This window comes from Ceratotherium simum, chromosome 33 (assembly GCF_057802395.1).
Source record: "Ceratotherium simum simum isolate JZ-2026a chromosome 33, ASM5780239v1, whole genome shotgun sequence".
Lineage (NCBI taxonomy): Eukaryota > Metazoa > Chordata > Mammalia > Perissodactyla > Rhinocerotidae > Ceratotherium > Ceratotherium simum.
The window spans coordinates 2,686,745-2,701,267 of NC_141932.1; the positions used below are offsets into that span (position 1 = coordinate 2,686,745).

Below are 14,523 nucleotides of genomic sequence, written 5' to 3' on the forward strand. Positions count from 1 at the left end.
GTCATCCCATGATTCCTTTCCTGCTTACAGGATAGGGAGTAAGGGAAAACACCATAGAATGTTAGTTGTGCTTTCAATTAAAATTTAAAATACGCTGTGGAAATTCACTGAAAAAAAATAGAATCCCTTGTGAAGGGTGTTTTGGTCTGTCAAAAATTAATGACTGCTTGGGCCGGCCTTGTGGCTTAGCGGTTAAGTGCGTGCGCTCCGCTACTGGTGGCCCGGGTTCGGATCCCGGGCGCGCACCGACGCGCCGCTTCTCCGGCCATGCTGAGGCCGCGTCCCACGTACAGCAGCTGGAAGGATGTGCAGCTATGACATACAACTATCTACTGGGGCTTTGGGGGAAAAAAAAGGAGGAGGATTGGCAATAGGTGTTAGCTCAGAGTCAGTCTTCCTCAGCAAAAAAAGAGGAGGATTAGCAGGGCTGATCTTCCTCACAAAAAAAAAAAAAATTAATGACTGCTTATTTGAGCATTTAGTCCATACTCATTTAGGTTTAAATATATCCTACACTGTGCTTTTCTTTACCTCACTTGTTCCATTTCTTTTACGATTGTCTTTACCTTTCTATCGATTATTTATTTATATTTCAAATTTTTCATCTTCTGGGGCCGTGCCGGTGGCGCAAGTGGTTAAGTGCGCGTGCCGGCTGCGGCAGCCCAGGGTTCGCTGGTATAAGTTCCCATATAAAGTAGAGGAAGATGGGCACGGATGTCAGCCCAGGGCCAGTCTTCCTCAGCAAAAAAGAGGAGGATTGGCATTGGATGTTAGCTCAGAGCTGGTCTTCCTCACACACACACACACAAAAATTTTCCTCTTCTAGTTTGAAAAGTATATACTTTGATCCTATTTATTATATTTAAGCAAAAATTGCTAACATTTATCTAATACATTAGAGTATAGGGTTATAAATACATTTAGTTCTCACTTGGAAATATACAGGGTTTAGAACATTGAGCAATTAGCCTCCTGTCAATGTATATGTTCTGAGGTTATGCATGGGAATTCCATCCTTTTAACTCCAGAAAGAGATATATTCATGTTTTACACAGATAATGAGCAGTTATTTTAATCAAAAGATGCCCCTCTCTCTGAATTTTCATTTCTCCTCTCATCGCAGACCTTTCATCTGGGATCAACTTTCTTTGGACTTGAATATTATATGTAGAATTTCATTTTCTGTAGGTTTGTTTTCCATTACATTCATCATTTTTGGCCTCAAAGTCTTATGTCACAATTCGTTAAAATATCTTTTGACTATGTATAGAAATTTAGTTTGATGGTTATTTCTTTTGCACAGAAATTGTTCTTGTGCCCTCCTACTTGCCAAATGACAATTGGTAAACCGCCTTTCTTTTCAGATATTTGTAAGATACCTAAAAGAATTAAATACACTTCTGTATGCAGAGTACTAAGTACTATCTTGTAAAAGAGTGTTACTCGCTGGGTTTGACACAGTCACTGATAATACACGCAGGAAAAATGTTTTCTGAAGTAACCAGATACACAAGAATTGTCCAAGTGCTTCAGAGGCGCCCAACAGCCCTACTCTTTGTTCCACGTCTAGTGGTGTCTGGAGTCTTTTCTCTCTTGTTCCTGACCCAAAATGCTGAGGCTTACAAAAGTAACTGGAGCTTCAGGCTACTCGCGATTATCTGATAACAACAGACTATTTATTAGCTTCCAGCTATTGAGGTCTGACTGACATTAGCATATGGTGTGTCCATTTGATTTTTTGGTGAGTATTCTCTGCGTAAAGAAGCCTTGAAATAACGTTTCTAAACATTTCTGCGATATATTACATTCACCAGAAATATGGGTGCGGCTCCTTTAAGAGGAAACGAAGCTCCGCCTAGTCCTCAAGACTCAAGAGGCCGTTTCCAAGCGCCGCCAGCTCTGTGCCTCGGCCTTTGCCCTGGAGGTGGCGCTGTATGCTTCTCTCCGTCGTTGGTGATGTAGGAACTACATTACCCAGGAGCCTTGGCGGCGCTGGGCCAATGAAGACCCAGGAAAGGGGCGTTTCCGTTCGTGCGGAAGACGTCAAGGCAGGACTTCCTGTTCCCTTCTTAGGCGGACATTTTGTTTGCTTTTGGTTTAATCCGTCGGGTCCGTCTTGGGAACGCAGTGTCGGACCCGAGGTGACAGGAGAGGGAAAACGCGAGAGGAAGCGTTGTCTCCCCTGAACAAAGGCGGGTCTGAGGCTCGGCAGTGGCGCTGCCCATGTGACCCGGCCGCCGGAGCCCCGTCCTCACACTTGTCGCCCCCCAACCGCTTCTCTCCCCTGTGCCCTCCGTCCCCAGTGCACAGGTTCCGATGGCGGCGGCCGAGCTGACGGACCCGGCGCAGGTGGGTGCTGCGCCCCCGGGTCTTCCCCTGCCCTCCATCTCTGAATCCTGAAGCCTCCAGTGAGGGCCGCTTCAGGTCCCAGCAGCTCAGGCCCCTGTGTCCAGACAGTGGGGGCGCTGGTGGTTGGGTCCCACGTCTGACAGCTAGTACGGTGGGGTGGGAAGGACGTTACAGGCAGAGGAGCCAGCATGTGCAAAGGCGTGGAGGTGCGACACAGCCGGAGCATTCGGGAAACCTGGGCCCTTCGATGTCTGAAGGAATCAGAGAGTGTGAGAGGAGTTACACCTGGAATGGCGGCCTGAGCAGCTGTGCTTTCATTCTGAGGGTGATGGGGGCCATGGATGGTTCTGAACAGAGGAGGGACACGATCTGAAGGTTGAAGAGTATTCCGTGGGGGCCGCCCGTGGCGTATTGGTTAAGTGCGCACACTCTACTGCTGGCGGCTTGGGTTCGGATCCCGGGCGTGCACTGATGCACCGCTTGTCAGGCCATGCTGTGGCAGCATCCCATATAAAGTGGAGGAAGATGGGCAGAGATATTAGCCCAGGGCCAGTCTTCCTCAGCAAAAAAAAAAAAAAAAAGGCTTGGCGTGGATGTTAGCTCAGGGCTGATCTTCCTCACAAAAATAAAATAAAATAAAATAGTATTCCGTGGATTGCTCAAGGGAGAATAGACGGGTGGGGAGATGATGAGGACAGTGAGACACAGAAAGGTTGAGACCTAGTTGGAGGTAACACAGCTGTTAGGTGTCCCTGAGGACTGAGGCACAGAGGGCGGACAGTCATCCCTAGGTCTTTGTGGCAGGAATAGGGGCTAGGCATGAGCCCTTGGGGCTTCTTGGTGGTTGCTTGTCTCTCACAGTCTCCCTCTTCCCACAGGTTCCCATGAACTCAGAAGTGATTATGGACCCTATACAGGTGAGGGGAGGGTGTCCCCACCCCCACCCACGTGGTCTTCAGGATTGTAGTGTCATAGAACACTTTACTTGTACTCTCCCAGCTCTTGAGTCTGAGTACCCTGGAGAAACCCAAAGCCCAGGGTTCTGAGGCCAGGCCAGGTGTCTTATGGAAGAGTTCCCATTTTCAGGGACCATTGGAATAAGGTGTGGAAGGTTGTTCCAGGCATAGGAACCACCATGTGCAAATATTTGGAGGTGAAACTGAGGTGGGAGTTTTCAAGAAACTACAGGTCTCCACCATGTCTGGTAGGAATCAAGAGCGGGTGGGCAGGAGTCAGGCCTGAAATGGGCAACTGATGAGCTAGGCCTCTGTTCTGAGGGTGGTGTAGCCATGGGAGGTGTGGAGCAGAGGAGGGAGGTCATCTGATCCATCCCTCTGGATGCCAAGTGGAGAACAGACTGTGTGGTGAGGGTTGAGGGAGTTATGGTGGAGACAAGGAGACCAAAGGAGGAGGCTACTTCGGTATTCCAGGTGAGTGGTGGTAATGCATGGGCCAGAGGGGTGGCTGTGTAGGTGGGAGAAGTGATTGGGTCAGATTTCCTGATGTGAGAGAGAAACAGATAACCCCAAGGTTTGAGGCCTTATCAGCTGGAAGGGTAGAAGTTCCATCAGCTGAGATGGGCAAGTCAGTGGTAGAAGTAACTCAGTGTATAATCAGGAGTTTGTTTGTGGTCATGTGAAGTTTCTGAGATGTTCCAGAGAACACTGAGTGGAGGTGTCAGGTAAGCTGCTGGACACAGGACTGGAGTTCTCTGGAGCGGTTTAGGATGGAGACATCCAAAAGGTAGAAGACGGTGTGTAGACGGGTTTAGGAGGGAGAATCTACACATCACAATGGCAGTGCATTTAGTCAGCCAGGAACGTGTTGGTGGAGGCCAACGACTGGTTCAGGGGCTAGGGTTGTGAGACAGAGAGTTATCCAAAAGAGTGATGTGCATGTGGAAAAGAGTATGAAGTGTTGGCCCCTGGGCCCTGGTATTGGGGGCTGAAGGGAGAAAGGTGAGCCCAACTTTGGTTGTTTAATAAGCATGATCTTAGCAACCCCAGGAGGACTGGCTGGCAGGAGGGGGGGTGGGCAGCCATGCATGCCAGGCCCAGAGCTTAGATGGTGCCTTTCTGCCCGCCTTCCTGTTGTTGCTTTGAGTAGACACAGTGATCAAAGGGACTATGAGGAGAGAGCAGACACCTGTGGCACCTGGTCCTGGCATTTCCTCGAATTGAGGAATTAGGTAGGAAGGAATGCAGGAGGGGACTCTGGCGGGGCACAGATGGGTATCCTTGGAAGAGAGGCTGTTCATGGACTTGGCTCTCCCCACTGTGGCAGGGGCAGGTGAACTTTGAGGATGTGTTCGTGTACTTCTCCCAAGAGGAGTGGGGGCTCCTTGATGAGACTCAGAGGCTCCTATACCATGATGTGATGCTGGAGAACTTCGCACTTATGACCTCGCTGGGTAAGGCTGTCACTCCTACCCCAGTATCCTGGACTGGGTTCTGTCCCTCCCCTGTTTTCCAGGGGCAGCCTGGCCCTTCCTGTATTGAGCCATGGATACTGTCTCCCTTTTAAGTTCCTTGGAGTAGGTGCTGTGGATGCCAGGCGCGAGCTGTGTGCACTGCCACCTCTGGCTCGTGAGCAGTCCCAACACGTGCTGCCCCATAAGCTTGTACGGATGGATCCAGGAGTGAGGCATCTTACAGTCACCCAGTGGATCATATCCACCTTGTCCTCTCCCTGACTGAGGGCCTCTGTCCAGATCCATGACCCCTGTGCCCAGGTTCTATCCCATTCCTCTCACTGACATTTCTGATGGCCTGCCTGTGTCAGAAATTGCAGGGACCAGTGTGGTCACTACTTGCTGGGACCACTGGACTATTCCTGCAAAACCCTACTTTGAGGTTATTTTTGTAATATTTAGTTTTCTTCTCTGAGGGGTGGGTCACTCAGACCAGTGCTGGCCATTTACCTGTCTTGTCTTTTCCTTAGGAAATGCATCTTCCATGTCCCATGAGGTTGCCCCACTGGAGCAGGGCAGTGACCTCTGGGTACCTGACTGGGTGGACTTGACTCCAGCCATGACCAGAGAGGCCCAGGGTGGGTGTGGCCCTGGTGAGTGGGAGCTGGGGAAAGGTGCATTGTCGGGGCTGTGTTCTAATCATTCCCTAACCTCTGTACCCACAGCTGTTTTAGTGCCAAGGCCACTGGCCACACTTCATTTGTGTCTTTACTTTCCTCTTTACACACTTGTCTTTTGTGCTCTGACCTTTGGCCCCTGGCTGTTCCCCGCCTCTGCCTCCACATCTCACCTGGTCTTCTCCACTGCTCCCTCTGCATTGCTTTCCAGCATTGACCTATACTTAATGTGCAATGAGATGTGCATGCACCCCAAATAGTCCGTAAATACTAACTATTCAGTTGTAGCTGTTCAGGGAACACACCCTTCTGCACAGCTCTCACGTGTCCCCAGCAGCCAAGGCCTCCCTGAAATCCATTTGTGGATGACTTTATTGGACACCCTGGCTCTTCCTGGGCTATTGCCCACATTTGTGTCCTCTCCCAGTCAAGGCCTCTTCCATTCTATGACCTTTAGATGCCAACTACTGCATAGCAGCCCTTTGTTCAATCTGAGCTCAGGCCTCTTGTCCTGACAGCAGTCCTGTGGTCTTTTTTTTTTTTTTTTAAATTGTTTGTTTTATTTTATTTATTTATTTATTTCTTAAGGAAGATCAGCCCTGAGCTAACATCCATGCTAATCCTCCTCTTTTTGCTGAGGAAGACTGGCTCTGAGCTAACATCTATTGCCAATCCTCCTCCTTTTTTTTCCCCAAAGCCCCAGTAGATAGTTGTATGTCATAGTTGCACATCCTTCTAGTTGCTGTATGTGGGACGTGGCCTCAGCACGGCTGGAGAAGCGATGCGTTGGTGTGCGCCCGGGATCCGAACCTGGGCCACCAGTAGCAGAGCGCGCGCACTTAACCGCCAAGCCACGGGCCCAGCCCCCTGTGACCTTAATCTTAATTCTGTTAGACACACACTTGTAATGAGACTGCCCCCCCCACCAGTGTCAGTTTGTACTTCACCAGCATTTGTCTGCCTTCAGGTTGTTGGCATGGAATGGAGGATGAGGAGATACCTTTGGAACAGAGCATTTCTGTAGGAGTGTCACAGGTCAGGACTCCCAAGGAAGGCCCTTCTACCCAGAAGGCCCACCTCTGTGAGACATGTGGCCCAGTCTTGAAAGACATTTTGCATTTGGCTGAGCACCAGGAAGCAAACCCTGGGCAGAAACCATACATGTGTGTGGCATGTGGGAAACAATTCTGGTTCAATGCAAACCTTCACCACCAGAAGCAGCGCAGTGGAGAGAAACTCTTCAGAGGGGATGAGGGCGGGGCATTTCTTGTGAACAGCTGCCTTCTCCAACCATTGGAGTTGCCTTTTATGACAGGGGAGGGTTATAAGGACTTCCCAACTAGCTCAAACGTTTTCCAGCACCATACTCCTCACAGTAAGTGGAAGCCACGCAGTAACACCAAGTGTGCGGAGGCCTGTCACAGGGGACAAAGGCATTATGAATGTAATGAATGTGGGAAAACCTTCAGCCGCAAAGACTCGCTTATTCAGCACCAGAGAGTCCACACTGGAGAAAGGCCTTATGAGTGCAGCGAATGTGGGAAAGCCTTCAGCCGCAAACCCATACTTGCTCAGCACCAGAGAATCCACACTGGAGAAATGCCTTACGAGTGTGGCATCTGTGGGAAAGTTTTTAATCACAGCTCCAACCTTATTGTACACCAGAGAGTCCACACTGGAGCGAGGCCTTACAAGTGCAGTGAATGCGGGAAAGCTTACAGCCACAAATCTACACTCGTTCAGCATGAGAGTATCCACACTGGAGAAAGGCCTTATGAGTGCAGCGAATGTGGGAAATACTTTGGTCACAAATATAGACTCATTAAACATTGGAGCGTTCACACGGGGGCAAGGCCGTATGAGTGCATTGCATGTGGGAAGTTCTTTAGCCAGAGCTCTGACCTTATTGCACACCAAAGAGTTCACAACGGTGAAAAGCCTTACGTGTGCAGTGAGTGTGGAAAAGCCTTTAGCCACAAACATGTGCTTGTTCAGCACCATAGAATTCACACTGGAGAAAGGCCATATAAGTGCAGTGAATGTGGGAAGGCTTTCAGGCAAAGGGCTTCCCTCATCAGACATTGGAAAGTTCACACTGGAGAAAGGTCTTAGTATAGCCGGAAATGTGTCAGCTCCTTGTTCAGTGTAATGACTGACACCAGAGAGAAGCTCTGAGAGTAGCCTACATGAGTAGCCATCAGCTGAAGTTGAACCTCATACATTTGAACACCCACCCTGGGGAGAGTCTTCTGAGTGCCAGCCGTGTGGGAAGCTTTCTGGAGCAATGTTGCACTTTGTAACCTGCCTGGGACGCTTGCCAGAATTATATCACTGACAGCGTCTCTGAAACAAGTCATCCATCTACACAACAGCAGGGTCCCACATTGTGCACAAGTCACCCCAACATGCTTTGATAGGCAGACCTCTGTTCCTTTTCCCTTCCCTAGAGGGAATCATCAGTAGCCTGAGAAGATCCTCCTTCCTGCTCCCCCAAGTGGTTTAAGCGTGAACATGACCCAGTTTGGGCCAGGAGGATGCAAGCTTTGTTCTGCTGGCTGCTTGCAGAGAAGGTTTCCATTTTTCATGGACTCTGTTGGGCTCATGTGGCACTCATGATGGATTTGTCCAGGCTCCAAATCACCTAACTTGGGAGTTGTCTGCCTCATACTGCTCTGCTTTTGCAACAAATGCCTTAGTTTTTAAACTATCTTGTATCTTGGGGATTCTGTTCACTTTGTGGGTGGGTTGAGAACAGAATTGTTCTCTGCCAGTGTGAGGGGATGAACAGCTTTTGTGAGAGCTCCAACTGTTGTGTCTCAGTGGTGTTAGCAGAAAGGCAATCAAAGAGCAGCTCTCATTCTAGTTTCAGCCTGACTTGCATTGCTGCTCAAGGCCTGTGGCCTGTATGCCGAGATTGTTTGTGTGACCAACATCACCCTGAGCGGCATTTGTTGTGACCACCTGTGGTGTGTCCAAAAGCAGCATGAATTGAGTCCCTTGTTCCCAGGGGATGTTTCATATTCTCCAGCCCACTTGAGGAGAACTTGATCCCCTGGGACCTGCCAACATCCCTGAAATCTGTTATTCGGTAGGCAGATGTCACTGTCCCCTAAAAGGACCAGGTAGGAATCATAATTGGCACAGACACTGATTAATAGAGATTTGGGAGCCTACAGCCAGCTCTAGGGAATATGACTCTTCTAAAGGTGGATCTGCAAGTGTTTCCATCACTATGGCTTTGGTATGAGGGTTCACAGAACTTCTCAGGACTCCCATATTTGCACCTCTCTTATGGGTACAGTCACTGTCAGAGCAATCATCTAACCATTTTCTGCAATAAACTGCACATATTTACAGTGTACAGTTTGATAAGTTTCAATACATGTTTGCACCTGTGAAACCAAGTTTTCTGATTCCCTTTATAATCCCTCTCTCCCTCACCCATTCCCAGGCAACACCCAGGCAACCACTCATCTTGCTTCCTGTCACTGTAGATTTGTTTGCATTTCCCAGAATTTTATATATATACATGTAGGATAATTTAATATGTACTCATGTATCTGGCTTATTTTACTCAGCGTAATTATTTTGTGATTCATCAATGTTCTGTGTATCAGTAGTTCATTCCTTTTCATCCATACTTTTGCTGAAAGTATTCCTTTTTAGAGAAATAGTTCCAAAGCAACTGATCCAGGAGAGAAGTCACACAAGAAGCCATAGTATCTGTTAGAACCTTAACCTGGTGCCATCATTTTTTACTTACTCTGTGGGTAACACAGACTAATCCTGGTCCACGGTGGAAGGGGCCTCCACAGCAGTGAGAACACAAGGAGGTAGGGATTTGGGAGGGGTTCTTGAACACTGGTGACCGCAATCATAGTCTTTTTTCTTTTTCTTTACCTTTTTAGTTTTCTAATGGTGAATTACATTGACTGATTTTGAAAAGTTAAGCCAATCTTGCAATTCTGAGGTAAACCCCATTTGGTCATGATGTATTATTCTTTTTATGTATTGTTGGATTTTAGTTGCTGTTTTTTTTCTTTCTTTTTAGAAATTTTTGCATCTCTCCTCATGGTGGAAGTTAGTCTCTAATTTTCTTTAATGCCTGGATTTCAGTGGCATCAGCATAATGCTGGTTTTACAGAATAAGTTGGTTAAGTATTCCCTGTTCTTTACTTTTCTGGAAGAGTTGGTATTATTTCTTCCTTAGTTCTTTGGTAGAATTCACCAGTGAGGTATCTGAACCTAAAGTTTATTTTACAGGAAGGTTTCTAATTACAAATTTAATTTCTATAGGGGATATAGGTCTACAAAGTTATCTTTTGTTTTTTCTCCTAGAGGGGGCTTGGGTGGTTTGTGTCTTTCGAGAAGTTTATTAATTTTATTTAAGTAGTCACATTTTTCATACTGTTCGCTTATTATTTTAGTACCTGTAGAATCTCTAACGATGCCATCTCTCTTATTTGTGATACTGGTAATGTCTATATTTTTCTTTTTTCTTTGACCAGAGGTTTATCAGTTTTATTGATCTTCTTAAAGCACTTAGTTTCATTGATTTTTCCATTATTTTTCTGTTTTCTGTTTCTTTTTTTTTTTCCATTTTGACTTTTACCATTGTTTGTGGCTTTTATTGGATTTCATGTCTCTTCTCTTGCTATTTTTTAACATGGTAGCTGAGATCCTTCCTTTGAAACCTTTTTTTCCTAATCTAGGTGCTTACTGCTAAAAGTCATCCTGTAAGAATTGCTTTTGTTGCCTCCCGCAAAACTTATGTTGTGTTTTCATTTTAATTAAGTTTAAAATCTTTTCCAGTTTCCTTTTTCTTTGATACATGGCTCTTTTTAGAAATGTGTTATTTCACATATTTGAGATTTCCTTATCTTTCTGGTAATTGATTTCTAATTTAATTCCATTGCAGTCAGAGTGCATCCTTTCTGACTTGACTTCTTTACATTTATTGAGACTTGCTTTATGGCCCAGAATATAGGCTATTTTGTGTTTCATGTTAACTTGAAGTGAATGTATATTGTATTCTTGTTTGGTGGAGGGTTCTGTAAATGTCAACTAGGTTAAGATGGTTGATAATGTCTAAGTTTTCTGTATCCTTACTGATTTGGGGGGGGAGGGTTCTATCAACTGTTTGAAGAAGATTATTGACATCTCCGAGTATAACAGTAGATTTGCCTATTTCTCTGTGTAGTTTTATCAGTTTTTGCTTTGTATATTTTGAAGTCTTTTTATTAGGTGAATAAACATTTCCTACTGTTGTGTCCACTTAATGAGTAGACTTCTTTATCACTAAGAAATGGCCCTCTTTACCTATAGTAATATCCTTTGCTCTAAAATCTACCTTGTCTGATACTATTGTCCTTTAGTGCTGTTATAGTGCTATTGTTAACATGGTGTAATTTTGATTGAACACTCAATTTTGCCTTTTTGAGTACTGAAAATATTTGTATTTCTATTGATTTTTTCTTTCTGTTAACATGGTTAATTTCCTTAGAAACAATATGATCTTTCGGGGTCTTAATTCTAAAAATCTTTAGATGGAATTATTGAAGCGTATATTGTAAGGCTAATTTCCCTCCCCCTACTGAGGCACAACCATTCTGTATTCTCTCCCTGATGCTTCCTGAGGTCTCCCACTTAAACTGGTTGGAACAGGCACTATTCCGTTCTCTGCATTAGCCTTGGAAGTTGTTGCATCTAATCCTTTTGGGTATTTTTTTGCCCAGCCTCTGGTGGTTTCATACATGCATATACAGATTAGTACTCAGCTGAATACTTGAGGATGACCCTTTGTATGTCTCTGATTCTCTCCTGTACTGTGCTCTATGAACTCCAGCCACCTTGGCAGGCCCAGACTCCAAGCTCTGTCTCCTTAACTCAGGGTGACTTTTGGGGTCTGCCTGGACTCACTATCCTTGCATTAGGACCTGGGGATTTCTTTCTGTGGTAACATGTAACGTGTAACAGTCATGTAGCTCCCATCACTTGTCTGCCCTCTCTCATAGCTCACTGTTTGCTTGATGTCCAGTGTGTTGAGAGTCAGTTTCATATACTTTGTTAATGATTTTTTTCAAGAAAATGTATGGACACCCCTAAAGAAGATACTTTGAATAAATGAGTAAAATTGATAACACCTCCAGCCACATCAGAAAAAAAGACAGAGATATCACATATTACAAATATGAGTAAGGAAAGAAGGTATAGCACTAGATATTTTTGAAACATGTAATGGCTACTGCGAGGTTAAACATCTCTCCCTATAAATGAAAATTTAGAGGACAAAACTCATTGAAAGGTGCCAACTAACCAGCCTCACTCAAGTAGAAATAGATAATCTGAAAATCCTTTGTCCATTACAGACATTTTTATTCAATTATTTTTTTGGTGAAGATGATTCACTCTGAACTAACATCTGTTGCCAATTTTCCTCTTTTTTGTTTTCTTGCTTGAGGACGATTAGCCCTGAGCTAACATCTGTGCCAGTCTTCCTCTGTTTTGTGTGTGGGTTGCTGCCATAGCATGGCTTGATGAGTGGTGTAGGTCCGCACCCGGGATCCAAACCTGAAAACCCAAAGCAAAGTGTGCTGGACTTAACCGCTATGCCACAGGGCCAGCCCCGTATTACAGACATGTAATTAGTATTTCCAGCTTACTAGTAGTGCTGATCTGTGTATAAATGTAAGGAGCCTTCTCACTAAAAACTTCAGGCTAAGATGGCTTCACTAATGAATCCTACCAAATATTTAATGAAGGAATAATTACGATTCTATCAACTCTTCCAAAAAATAAGTAATAATGTATGGAACACTTTCCAACTAATTTATGAAGCCAATGTTACCCTGATAGCAAAACCAGGTAATGATATTAAAAGAAAATTACAGACCAATATATGAGCATAGATGCAAAAAAAATCCTTAACAAAATTTTAGGGAATTAAATTTGGAGAGAGAGAGAGATATAATGAATATATTTTTGATTGTTAAACCAATCTTACATTCCTGATACTGTCCTAATCTAGTGAGATTTATGAGGAATGTAAGGTTGGCTTAACAGTTGATAATACATTACTTTAATTTATATTAACTAGAAGCTGTGGTATAATGAATATATCTGCTCTTTGTCCCAGGTGCGCACAGAGCTTTAAAAATCTTGGAATTCCCAGAGTGATAGGAGTCTGTCTTATGCTAATGAGGTGACTCATGGTAGGCCCCTAGAAAGCTTCAGGATGGGAACTCGTCACCAGAAAGACTAACCATATGATTAGAAGTTTGAAACTTTGAGCCACACAGACCTGTGGGGAGGGGAAAGGGGCTAGAGATTGAGTTCAGTCATGTGGCCATGATCTAATCAATCATGCCTATGTCGTGAGGCCCTGATCAAAACTGGACACCAAAGCTGGGTGGAGGGCCGGCCCCGTGGCTTAGGAGTTGAGTGCGCTGGCGGCCCGGGTTCGGATCCCTGGCACGCACCAACGCACTGCTTCTCCGGCCATGCTGAGGCCGCGTCCCACATACGGCAGCTAGAGGGATGTGCAGCTATGACATACAACTATCTACTGGGGCTTTGGGGGGGAAAATAAATAAATAAAATTAAAAAAAAAAAAGGCTGGGTGGAGCTTCCTGGTTGGTGAACATTAATGTGCAGGAGGGTGATGTGCCCCAACTCCGTGGGGAGAGGTCATAGAAGCTCCACATCCAGGACTCTCCCAGACCTTGCCCTATGTATTCTTTCCATTTGGCTGTTCCTGAGTTGTATTCTTTATAACAAAACTGGAATCATAGGTATAGCACTTTTAGTGAGTTCTATGAGTCATTCTAGCAAATTCTCAAACCTGAGGGAATCATGGGAACCCCTGAAGTTACAGCCAGTTGGTGAGAAGTGTAGGTGGCCCCTGAGGCTTGGAGCTGATGTCTGAAGTGAGGGCTTTCTTGTGCAGGACTGAGCCCTTAAAGATGTGGAGACTGATGCTAACTATGGGTAGTTGGTGTCAGAAAATTGATGTCAGAACCAATTTCCTTGACTTGATATAGGGCAGCTATTAAAAACCTAAAGCTAGGGGCCGGCCCTGTGGCATAGTGGTTAAGTTTGCACGCTCCGCTTCTGGCGGCCTGGGGTTTGCAGATTTCGACCTCGGGCATGGACCAAGGCTCCGTTCATCAAGCCGTGCTGTGGTGGCGTTCCACATAAAGTAGAGGAAGATGGGCATGGATGTTAGCCCAGGGCCAATCTTCCTCAGCAAAAAGAGGAGGATTGGCAACAGGTGTTAGCTCAGGGCTAATCTTCCTCAAAAATAAAAACAAAAAAACTTAGGGCTAACATTATGCTTAATGGTGAAAGTCTGAATGCTTTCCACCTAATATTAGGAATAAGCAGGGATGTCCACTCACGACTTCTGTATAATATTGCACTGAAGGTCTCTGCCAGTGACATAAGAAAATTGAAATAAATGGTGTACAAATTGTAAAGGAAGAACCAAGACAGTCATTATTCACAGATGACATGCTTGTCTATTTAGAAAATTCTTACTTATCTAATTAAAAAGCTAATAGATCTAATAAGTTAGATTAGCCAAGGTCCCAGGATAAAAGGTCAATATACAATGAATGTTTGGAAACTGGAAAACTATATCCCTTACAATAGCATCAAAATATGAAGTATTTAGGAATGTTATGAGAGGTTTGGGGATTTGATCAGAGACGTGAAAGAAACTTTTTACTCTAAACAAATGGACTGAAGGTATATTTTATTATATAGGGGATAGTAAAAGGCGATAGTCTGCAAACAGATCTGAATAGGTCAACTAATAAGAGGGAAAAAACACCAGCTCGACTGGAAAGGGAAAACATCTACATCCGCTGAGATAGCAGCAGAATCGAATAGGTCATGTAATAAGAGGGAAAAACATCAGATCGATCGGAAAGGGAAACACCAGATCGACTGAAGGGAAATGACACAAATCAACTGGAAAGAGAAACACCAGCTTGACCGAAAGAGAACACATCAGATTAATTACTTTACAATAAACCAATTACAACATCTACGCCCCACTGCCGGGAGAGTCCTGTCAATCAACACGGC

The 14,523-nt window shown here is 45.1% G+C and overlaps 1 protein-coding gene across 3 annotated transcripts; it reads left to right on the forward strand.

Annotated features, from left to right (window-relative positions):
• The first annotated feature begins 2,086 nt into the window (after positions 1 to 2,086).
• ZNF772 (zinc finger protein 772) lies at positions 2,087 to 10,710 on the forward strand. 3 transcript variants are annotated; one of them, XM_087421003.1, is made up of 5 exons: positions 2,087 to 2,349; positions 3,228 to 3,266; positions 4,633 to 4,759; positions 5,290 to 5,412; positions 6,404 to 10,710. In XM_087421003.1, the coding sequence occupies exons 1-5, from the start codon at positions 2,317 to 2,319 to the stop codon at positions 7,546 to 7,548; spliced, it is 1,467 nt and encodes a 488-aa protein (XP_087277129.1). In that variant the 5' UTR covers positions 2,087 to 2,316; the 3' UTR covers positions 7,549 to 10,710. The 3 variants fall into 3 exon arrangements, with proteins under 3 accessions (XP_087277129.1, XP_087277131.1, XP_087277130.1); XM_087421005.1 differs by having other exon boundaries at positions 5,290 to 5,397; XM_087421004.1 differs by having other exon boundaries at positions 4,639 to 4,759.
• The last annotated feature ends 3,813 nt before the right edge of the window (positions 10,711 to 14,523 follow it).

Coding starts and splice junctions, on each gene's coding strand:
- ZNF772 (XM_087421003.1), top strand. CDS start 2,317: ATGGCGGCGGCCGAGCTGACGGACCCGGCGCAG. Junction 2,350..3,227: donor AGCTGACGGACCCGGCGCAG/GTGGGTGCTGCG, acceptor CTCTTCCCACAG/GTTCCCATGAACTCAGAAGT. Junction 5,413..6,403: donor CCAGGGTGGGTGTGGCCCTG/GTGAGTGGGAGC, acceptor GTCTGCCTTCAG/GTTGTTGGCATGGAATGGAG.